At 35.4% G+C, this 11,730-nt stretch overlaps 1 protein-coding gene across 1 annotated transcript; it reads right to left on the bottom strand.

Annotated features, from left to right (window-relative positions):
* Window positions 1–646: 646 nt before the first annotated feature.
* Window positions 647–11,628, bottom strand: LOC126868895 (GRIP and coiled-coil domain-containing protein 1). Its single transcript, XM_050624869.1, has 11 exons — window positions 11,325–11,628; window positions 10,666–10,868; window positions 10,473–10,585; window positions 10,221–10,385; window positions 9,979–10,124; window positions 9,663–9,897; window positions 9,272–9,581; window positions 8,897–9,198; window positions 8,343–8,800; window positions 8,110–8,263; window positions 647–7,168 (listed from the first exon to the last, which is right to left on the bottom strand). Exons 2-11 carry the CDS (start codon window positions 10,718–10,720, stop codon window positions 7,142–7,144), a joined length of 1,965 nt encoding a protein of 654 aa, XP_050480826.1. The 5' UTR covers window positions 10,721–10,868; window positions 11,325–11,628; the 3' UTR covers window positions 647–7,141.
* Window positions 11,629–11,730: the final 102 nt, after the last annotated feature.

The following is an 11,730-nucleotide window of genomic DNA, read 5'->3' as shown; positions in this document are numbered from 1 at the left end:
AAAAAAAAATGGATATATAAACTGAATTATACGTTGTTAGAGAATTATGTGGGAGAAATATTTAGCAGCTTTCAGATGTACAGATCTTCGATAAAAATGCGTACAATCACAAGTATATTAAAACTTATCAAAGACACTATCGATAAGTTGTGTTTAGTTCATTTTTCAACGACAGATTAAACGCTAAATATATACATATATGCCAAACGTGTCGTCACGATTTAGTCATTCGTTTTGTATATAATGCACGTAACATAAAACTGGAGTATAAATAAATACGACGGAATATATACGTGATGCGTATTGAATTTTTTGTTACTAATTTCACAGGATAATTACACATCTAAAAGTAACAATAAGAGAATGTAAACGTCGCATTTAAAATTATTTCCTCGACAACGTAAGTTTGAGCATATAATGGCAATGTTATTAATCAATATACTGAAATGTACATCATACCTTGTACACATAAGTAAGTACTTGCATATGTCGACAAAATGTTCCGTTTTTCCCCCTAAGTTGTTCACATTTGCTACATAATATATATATATATATTACGTAGCAAATATATATTATATATATATATATATTAAGTATATATTATATAATATATATATGTAAGATTTTAAGTAATATAAATGGATCGTAAATTTTATATTTTATTTCTTCCTCCATATACTTACAAAAATTATGCATGAAGGTGCATACAATTGTATGACAATTTTATTTCAAATCGATTTCCGTTTCAATATTAATGTTTTTTTACCGTCACCCTTACTATTAAAGAAACAATAGTGTCCTTTTGAAATAATAATATACGTTTGCTTAAAGTACAAGTTATAATTTATTTACATATCTCGATAAGAAATCTAAACATCTTTAAACTATAAGTGTCCTACAACCCTTCTTCTAGTTGTATCATTTTATATATTTTTCAAATATCTTAAACTCGTAGAACTAACGCGAGGAATGTCTTGCAACGATTTCACATCGTTTCTTATAATGCATAGATGGTTTAACATGAATCTCAGAAGATGATTATATATGTACATATACATACATATACAATATATAAATATATATACAATTAATAATCATTGGATAGGGTAATTATTTACAAAGGGGTATTACCGCCCACCGATTTCGATGACCTTGAGATATGTTGTCAAAATCACTATTCTGAGCAACTTTACCTTGCACATATTACCGTCGCTCAACCTTAGTTTCCGATATATTCAAAAAAAAGCTTAAACTAATTTTAATTTTTACTTCACTCTGATGTAAACGACCGCATCTTTATATAACTCCCCCTAAACTTAACTCGCTGATGATAATCATCCTTAATGTAAACAGAAAAAGACAGATCGATAGGTGGTAACTTGGTGAAGACTAATATTCTCGCGCTGGCATGACTTAATTTTTATTTCGTTCAATTTTGTAAGTATATCGTAAATTCAACTATTGTTTATGTATATGTATTACCAAACGTGCTTTTGTGTATAACTCTAGAACTAAGAGCATGCGTGATTATCACTAGGTTGCATGTGAAGCATATATATAGGTACATACATATATTATATATATTATTAGTTATTACATATATATATATATATATATATATATGCCGGAGTCAGGTTGGCACTTTGGGGCGTTCTATGAACCTTTACTTACTTTACCGTCGCGGATGTGGTTAGTATTTATCAGTGCGAATATGGGCACTACAAGAGGCTATGAGTAACGGCAATAGGATGTCCGAGATGATGGTGACAACGAATCCACGGTCCACGGGATGACCAGTATCAGCGTGACTTACTCGGCAATTCGCTCAACGACTAACTAATTAGAAACTCTCTCAATCCAGATGAACCTACCCTTATATACTCCTGTCCCCGCTTCTCGGGTCAATCCTTGTTTTTAAGGAGAGTCATAAAATCATTCCGTACCTCTGTCAGGTACGCGGCTCTCCCGTGACCGTGGCTACGTCTGGTGACCCGTTATGTCACCTTAGACCTGAACCCATCGTCGTAACGCCAGGTTGGAACATTAAAAGTTGTTTTCCTTATTTTTATTGCTTAAACATTAAAATCTTGACTATGGTGATGGGAGGTTTTTCCCAGCATTCCCGACGCAAAGTCCCGCTGTCCGTCCATCTCCGACATATATATATATATATGTAATATCGTAAATATAATATTATAATGATGATTTATTTACAATGAATGGATTGTACAGATGTTGATTAATCACGATAACGTATTATGGTCTAAACAACGCAATAGCTAATTTGTAACTCTCGTCACAAGGGATCCAACGCTCTCTCTCTCTCTCTCTCTCTCTCTCTCTCTCTCTCTCTCTCTCTCTTTCTCTCTCTCTCTTACGCGAACCACACTCTCACGACAACGCTGGTGTCACGTAAACTTGAGGGTTGGATAATGAAATAAAAAAGCTGAGTCGTAACACAACTATTAATTTTGTTTTAGTTAAACTTTATTACGAATGCAGCAATCACAACGGAATACACACTGAATTGACATAAATCACAATTCATTCCAACCACGTTATGCAAAACTTAGTTACACTGATTCGTTAAGTACGCGACTGTTATAAGGGTAGAGACCGGTAAAGATATGTTGACTACTTTAAGGATACAGAATAAGTGAAGTTTTACTGTGTCTGAGGAAAGCTAGGGGTGGGTGTGCCTAAGGACACGGGACTATCGGATTTGTAGATGACAATTTTGGTTAAGGAAGTGAAGGCAGTAGACACCGTCTCCGATTGGATAATAAGACGGTTGATGGACCAGGAAGGGTTTTAACCGCCCTCGTAAGAAAGTTGCTAACGAAACATACCAGACGTGAGGAAAACCTTCCATGTTAACCCGTAGTAAACAATAAACGTAAAAGGAAATCTGAGACAAGAGATACTCGCTTGGTCCGAAGGACCTTAACTATGAAAATTCAAGACCCCTGGTGGGTACTTAAAAATATTGAAGGTACGCGCCAAGGATGTGCAGACATCTGGGTGCCATCCTGCCCGTGGTGTGTGGCCTGGTCTTTGATGTGAATTGATGTGAACTGGCAGCACTCTCACTTCTTCATTTGCACTCTCACGAAGTTTTTCTCACGTATGATGCAACTTTCCTCCTACTAATCACTTTCTATCGAGGGCGGCTAAGACCCTTCCTAGTCCACCAACCTTCGTTTAACCAATTAACAACGAAGCCTATTTACCTCACTCTCTTAGCCAAAATCGTTACCAACAAATCCGATGGTCCCGTGCGCTAGACACATCCATCCTTAGCTTTCCTCCGCCACAGCATCATCTCCGAACAGCACTGATTTTCCATCCGTCGAACAGTCAATATCCTTTGACCGGGTATGCACCCGTAGATCAGTCACTCACTCATCTTATACATACGCACCAGCGTAACTATCTTCTTTACAAGTTGTTAGAATAAACGTTGATTTATAACTTACTATACAGTGTTACATTCATTGAACCACCTCTGTTATCTTAACCGAAACAGGGGAACGACTATTTCGCGGCGTCGATTAACCGAATCGTAGCGAGAATTTACGCCTCTCGCTCACGTGTTTTCCTAGCGACCGCGTCTCTCCGCGAACGGTCGTAACACTTCTGGTCGTGCTGTACACTTCGCCGCAATATGTCCAAATTCGTTGCACTTGAAGCACTTAACACCTTTTCCTTTCTCTGGACACTTAGCACTTAAATGATCCTCACCACCACAATTAAAACATCTTTTGTTACTACTTGTTTGCCTCGACTGATTTCGCACTTTTGATCGTTTTCCCTTATCGTCCTTGCGTTCCCCAGATCTTTTTTCCGCTTCCATATCTCTTTTCATCGCTTCGTACTGCTTAAGACATTCTTTCAGCTGTTGCATGTTCCTGGCTCCGTATAATATAACCTTATTTATGACCTCGTCAGGAATACCCTGAATAATATAGTCGATTTGCGACTGTATATCAACCTTTCCTTGTTCCGCAATCTCACGCATACTATACATATATTGCTGTAGACTCTCATCTGGTTTCTTCGTTCTACGCGCTAACTCCCGATGTATCTGCTGGTCACTTACTACATTCTCAAATTTGTCCTTCATCGCCTTTTTTAGCTTCGCCCAGGACTCCGTGCATTGTTCTTGTTGTACGAAAGTTTCAGCGGAACCTGTGAGCAGTTCCTTAGCGAAAGCTACCATGTGGATGTCTGACCAACCACACAGTTCTGCCATTTCTTCAAAGTCTTCTATCCACCGATTTATACTTAGCAGATCATCCCCGCTGAATTTCTCTAGCAAGTCCTCTACGTCTTTGAACGTTAGCACTGTGCGCTTAGGCTCGTCTTGCCTTGGTCGTCTTATCACTGGAGTTACCCGAACTCCGGCGTCTTGATTATTGAGATCGCGATTTCCTGGACCGTTGACGTCTAAACAGTCCCCAATCACGCCAATCTCATCGTCGTCGTCGTCGTCTTCTAAATCGCTGTCGTTGTCATCATCTGGATCGTCTTCTCGCGCACCGTGTTCCCGCTCTAAGCGTAACGCAGCAAGCAATCGCTCTATCAGCTCGCGTTTTCTGCCCACTAATCTCAGCCGTCGTCTTCTCAGCTCGTCTTTTAGCTCAGGTATTTGCATCTGAGCCACCTGCTCGTCAGTCAAACCTGCTTTTCCTGCATTGTAGTCAGTCATTTTTGTCAGATATCACTTTCACGAATAAACCGTCACTTAAACTCTTCACTTGTCACTTAGCGCACTAAATCCCGGCTGAGCCCCCAAATTGTAGTATCGTAAATATAATATTATAATGATGATTTATTTACGATGAATGAATTATACAGATGTTAATTAATCACAATAACGTATTATGGTCTAGACAACACAATAGTTAATTTGTAACTCTCGTCACAACGGATCCAACGCTCTCTCTCTCTCTCTCTTTCACGCGGACTACACTCTCGCGACAACGCTGGCAACACTCTCACTTCTTCGTTTGCACTCTCCGACTCCTCACAATGGTACTGCCCGCCCTTCCATCTTTTTTGTCTTCTCTCGGAGACGGCCCCCCACTACGCTCGGGTCACGCCACCGTTCGCGCCTATAATCGCGTATGCACCTTCCTTGGTATGTGAAAAAAAAACGGACCGAAGGCGACGTTACATTGTATGCATTTTGCCGGTCCTATACGACGATCTGTCTGCGGCACTGCATTGTACTATCCCGAGAAACTCGAACTTAAATATATGATGGACCAAGCGTATGCTCCCCCCCCCCCTTTTTTTGGTATTACATATATATGTCGGAGATGGAAGGACAGAGGGATTTCCCGTCCGGAATGTTGGGAAAACCTCAATATCCTAGTCCAGACTTTTACTATAGCTGCACTTAAGTAATAAAAATAAGGAATAGTTTTAATGTTCCAATCTGACTTTATGACGATGGGTTCGGGCTCGAAGTGACATAGCGGGTCACTAGACGTAGCCATGGTCACGGGAGGGACGTGTACCTGACAGAGGTATGAAATGATTATATGGCTCTCCTTAAAAACAAAGATTAACCCGAGAAGCGGGGACAGGAGTATATAAGGGCAGCCTCTTTTGGATTAAGAGAGTTAGAGTTAGAGTGTTAGAGTCGTTGGACGAATTGCCGATTGAGTGATCCGAATCGAGTAGTACGTTGGTACTTGTCCTCCCATGGATCGTGGATTCGTTATCGAAATTGAATTCGTTGTCACCATCATCTCGACCATCCTATGGCCATTACTCATAGCCTCTTGTAGTGTCCACATTCGTACTGATAAATATTAGCTACATTCGCGACGGTAAAGTAAGTAAAGGTTCATAGAACGCCCCAAAATGCCAACCTGACTCCGACATATATATTATATTATATTATTATATTATGAAAGGATCGAAGCCTCCCCTTTGGAACTTCGGGATAACCCCCTAACATTGTAATCTAGAGTCTACTATAGCTGTAATTGAACAATTGTAGTTATTCAATCCGATTGTAATTGTTCGAGATTAGTGACAGTGAGCTTTGGCTCGAGGCGACAGTCTGTCGCCCAACGTAGCTATCACGTAAAATAACAAAATAAAAAAGGAATTTGAGGTGAAAAATAAAAAAAGAAAACTTTATTTTTTTTCTAACATTAATACACTTTACAATCTACTTCCGAACTCTAGGCGTGACTTTCTAAGATTGACTCTTATGATTTTACTTTCGATCGGATCCGATTACTTTCTTTTGCATCCCTCAACATCCCCACCGTCCATGCATTTGCTAGGCGTCCGCGATCGTTGCCACGTGCTCTTTCTTCTAGAACCTTCGGTGGAAGGACCGTTGGGATGTTGATGGTTCATTAGGCACTTCAGCGATATACATTGTCGCCGAGTGCCGCCACATCTTTATCTCTATCGTCAGTCCGTCGGATTTGAAGTATGCCGGTCGTGACATAGCTGCGGTCACGGGATGAACGCTTTGTCTAACAAAGGCGTGGAGTAATTCTATAGCTCTCCTTAAAAAGGAAATAGCTGCAACATTCGACAGTAAACATTCCAACGGTCTCTGTCCCGTAGCTCGTCACATGCAAACTCTATTCTTCGAGTAAGATGATTGCCAAATGTCGATGTGTCCCTGCAGTACATGTTCAGCTAGCCCGAGGGCCCGTTATAAATCTTAAGATTTAGCTAACTAAAGTCCTTCAAACAGACAAACAGTCTTTGTCCCAACTACGAGAAAATAGAGGAGACCTATTTTTCAACGAACGACGTCTCCCACTAGCAACTTTCCCTCGAGGGCGGCTAGCATCCTTTTCTAACTACCGATATGGAGATTGACCAATTAGCAGCAGCGTCAATTTCCCTTAATTTCCGAACGAAGGCTATCCTCGACGAATCCGATGATCTCGTGTCCTTAGATACACCCCATCATAGTTTTCCTCTGTGGCATCGTCGGGACGGAAAGTCATTCTTTCTTGCGGCCTCATCGACGAATAAAATAACACCTTACGATCAGTGAATATTACGCGTCCGACTTAGATTTTGTGATCATGTTTATCTATCATCCCGTTGACCGCGGATTCGTTATTGAACCTAGGGTCATTGTCATTGGTTTCTCGAGTATCTAATTACCACGGTTACTTGTCCAATTCTATAATAATCGTATTTGCACTATTAATGCAAACGTCTTCTCTATTGCATAACGACAATGTGTAATCCAAACGAAGTTTCGTTTCACGCCCCTAACTCTAATTCTAATGTAAACCCGACATATATATGTGTAAAACAAAAGTAAGAAAATTCTTCAACCAATCAAAACAATTCTTAACCAATAGGTTTATTGTTACTGTTCATATCAAAATAAATAATTTACTTTATTTTAACATTGAATTTATTATGCTTGTTTTATTTAACAATCATCGAAGAAAGAATGAAACCTCGAAATTTGCAACTTAAGCATTCATCATTTTGCCAATTTTCGACATAAATTATTTATTTCAGTACGTACGTTAAACATAGGCCTATTGATTAAAGAATCTTCTTGATTTTTTTGTTTTAGTCTATCTAAAGTTCCCATCACCTACGCCAGTGAGATACGGCCTCTAAATGCTCATTTATTGTGAGTAAGATAAAACCAAGAGGCAGTTAATTAAAACTGTATATAAAATGATTATGTATGAGGAAGAAGTAACAAAGTAAACTACGAAAAAAAGTTGCAGCATTGGACTAAATCTTCAACTTAAAGAATTCATAGGATAATACCCCCTTAAAAGTACATAGTGATAAAAATACTTTTGCGTATATCACTGAAACTAAGGCCGAGCGACGATAACATGTATAGGGAAAAGCTATTCAGGATTATGTCCCCGACAACATATTTCAAGGTCGCCGAAATCGGTCGGAAGTGCCCTTTCTTAAATAATTACAGATAATAGATTTAACTTTTATTTATGAACACATTATTAGTATAATGTACTCAAATATCATTTGCGATAGTACCGAAAATATAACAAAATAAATAAATTTTATGATATATATTAGATCAGCTACTAATCTTTTTATACATTTCCATAATATGAATTAGTGCTTTACCTTATTTAATTCTTCCGCAGTAAAACGCAATACTGTAGAAATAGCGTTTAGCATATGACGTTTACTAGAAACATCGCTTGTAGTTAAATAATTTATAAAAACATTTTTCAAATATTCAAGATTTGCACCTTCCCTAGACTTGCAAGCTTCGAGCCTAAAAATCGAATAATATAATCAAATGAGAACGTATCTTTCTTCCAATTTTTCAATACATGCATCACTTTGAAATTTACCTCGCAATCTGAGCTTGCAAAGCTTTTATATTTTCTTTCTGTTTCTCCTTTATATATATGACTTCTCTTTGTTTTTCCCGTAATGTTGCTTCTAACTCTAAAACTTTTTTTCTAGATGCTGATACTTGCACCTCTTTTCTTGCTAACTCTTGACTGTAATGCAATATTGGAGGACTGTCATTTGTTAATAATCCAGTTACTAAATCGGTAATAGGCTCTGTTCCACTTTCACATTTTGATGTATTTAGCTTCCTTTCTGCAGTATTTTCCTTTTTGGGTAATAATGCGTGAAAAGATGTTTTTAAAGTTAAAATTTCTTTATCCTTTTCTTCGATGAGAGCCATCGATCGTTCTCGTTGACGTAATAATTGTTGCTCTAACGTAGATATTTTATTACGAAATTCATTGTCCTTTTGTAATAACAAATGTCTCAATTTTCCATGTTCTTCTTGAGATAACTGTAAAAATAACCAATTGTTGTTTATACCACAGTTATTTTAAATATAATTGATTTAATTTGTCACCGAGTGATCAAAGAAAAGAAAAAAATTTGCCTTTTCCTGATGCTCCAATTTTAATTTCAATTCCCTTTCCTTATTCACAATTTCGTTATTTAAAACACGTATTCGTTCTTCTAGATTATTATTATGTGCTTTCAAAATATGTAATTGCGTTTTGCTATTTTTATCATAAGATGATGCAATATTTTGACTCTGAATATTATACGATATGTTTCCAACATTACTATACTTCATTTGCTGTTTACAATCTTCGAATTCTTGTAACAAAGTTTCATACTTTTCTTTATAATCAATAACTTGTTGTTTATCATATAAATCTAAGCAATGTAGTAATGCTGAAAACCAAATTTGCTAATAATTATACAATGTATTATTCATATAAGAAAAAAGTATTTTTAATTAACTAACATTTAACATGTGCTGATTCGCTTTTTTTATTATCTAAATCTAACAATTTGGTATACAGGTTTTTTATTCTAGAAATGATCTCTTCAGGTTCATTATTTAATGTAATATACTCATGTTCAGAGTCTTGTAAATTAATTAGTTGGTCTTTCAGTTTCTGTATGGCTTGTTGATCTTGCTGTCTGAGTCTATCATATCCTCCAACAATTTCTGAAAGTTCAGCTAGTCTTGCTTCTAGACCAGCTACTCTTGCTTCATGAGTCATTGCTAATGCTCTAGCTTGCTGTTCTGCAGCAGCAGCTCTTTTTTGTTCCTGCAAAGTTAATTAGCCATTCTCATGCCTACAGTAGACAAAACAATCTCATACAAATAGATATATTTTTTTTTAAATTACTTCATGTATCGCATTTAAATGTTGTTTCTTCATTAGAGCCATTTCAGATTGGAGTGATAGTAGAATCGGGGGTGTTTCTTTAGCTGCTTCTTCTGCTTGTTTAAGCTTATTTCTAGCTATTTCTAATTCAGCTTCAAGTATTTTACATTGTGTCTTATGTGCAAACTGACTTTTTACTTGTGCTTCAAGTTGTTCTTTGTTTCGTCGTTCATCGTGTAATAATTTTTGTAGTTCTCTATAAAATAAAGAGAAATTTTAACAAAATTTCTCTTAAAACTACAAATTCTACGTATATTTTTCATATCTTACTACGTACTTTATCATTTTTGCATGATCAGCTTGCTCTCTTTCCCTTTCGTGACGTTCCATAATTAATTTACATTTCACATGCTCGATTTCAGAGTAATTCGTAGTTTGCACTTTGTTTAATTTTTCTTTCAAATCCTTGATTATTTTTTCACACTGTAAATATTTTATATTTAACAAAAAGAATATAAATGAATATATATTGATATGAATATAAATATGTATACATATACACATATAGTGTAAACTCACTTCGTCTCGTTCGGTTCTCAACTGCTTCTTATCCTGTTGAAAACTTGCTTCCATTTTAGATTTTTCTGCCGAAAGAGTAGCTAAAGAATTCATCAACGTATCTAGCCGATTTTTTAATTTTCCTACTGTTTCTGTATACGCAATATCCGTTTGAACTTCGCGCGACTGAAAAATGAATACATACATTTATTTAAAAATAATCGCTATACTACTATTGGTAGCAATCATATTAGAACTTTTATATTATTATACTTGTCGCGAATGAATTAATTCATCATTTCCAGTATTTGTAATATCAGATTTTTGAGGCTGCACATTCTTTGTATTTTCCACCTTTTTTGTTTGTGGAGGAGCGTCAGATTTATCTAAAATATAATTATCTATTATTATTGAATCGCTAATAATATTTTAAAAAATTCATAAGTTAACAATGATAGATATGTACCTTTTTCATTTTCTACAATTATTGACTTTTTATCCATTTTTTCCTCGTTCTCCATTGTGTCTCAATAAGAGATTAATAAATTAATAATTAAATATTTCAGTTCAAACGAGTATAGTAAACAAAGTTAATGTTCCGAATCTTTTAAACGATCTTTTATTCTGGATGATACATACGTTTACACCTTTATACGATAACATTTATCGCTGAAATAAAAACGGTTGTTATAGGTTTATTATAAAATAAAAACCTGTAATAATTTTTATATATGTAGATATAAAAATATAAGTAATTTTTATGCATGAGTTAATGTATTATCTGCAATAATAAGTATTTTCAATATAATAAAAACTCTCGAAAAAAAATTGTAATTACATAGCATATTTGATGCTGTTGATGATCAAAACATTTAAATGTGACATAAAAATTAAAAATGTTAATGTAATGCAAAATGATACCCATATAATAATTCCGTATATAATAATACATATGTATTTGCATTTATTTTCAATTTCTCATATTTGTACACGCTGACTGAATTACATACTATATAAAACTATTATCTTAATTACATAGAAATGTGCGTAAGTTTATTATTATAATACAATATTTGAAAATCACTTTCTTTGTTTTAACATAAGGTACCTCGCTTTGTCACTTACCCTGATGATATCAAAATCTTTTCTAGACATACTATTTGTTTTTCTTACAACGATGTATCCGACTATTTTTAACGTCAAGCATTTTATAACGAAGTTATAGTTTGATCAAATCGAAGAAACGATCTTCTAACAATATATGGAATCCTATATGACGAATAACATTTATGAAACGTATTATAAACAATATTTGTAACAGTATTTCGCTTAAAGACAAATTATCTGCACATCTCTTCAGCTGATTCTATCTATATTATATTTGTTAATATGACGACAATGTGCATTATATAAATTTGTAAAGATTTTACCTATCAAAATTATATAAAAAACTCAAATAATTAAAATAAACAAATATATATATATATATTTGCAATGTGTATATCAGACAACATTCTTAAAAGAAGTATTG

Source organism: Bombus huntii, chromosome 8 (genome assembly GCF_024542735.1).
Source record: "Bombus huntii isolate Logan2020A chromosome 8, iyBomHunt1.1, whole genome shotgun sequence".
NCBI lineage: Eukaryota > Metazoa > Arthropoda > Insecta > Hymenoptera > Apidae > Bombus > Bombus huntii.
The sequence above is the reverse complement of the archived record's forward strand: the minus strand, read 5'-3'. Positions and strand labels throughout refer to the sequence as shown.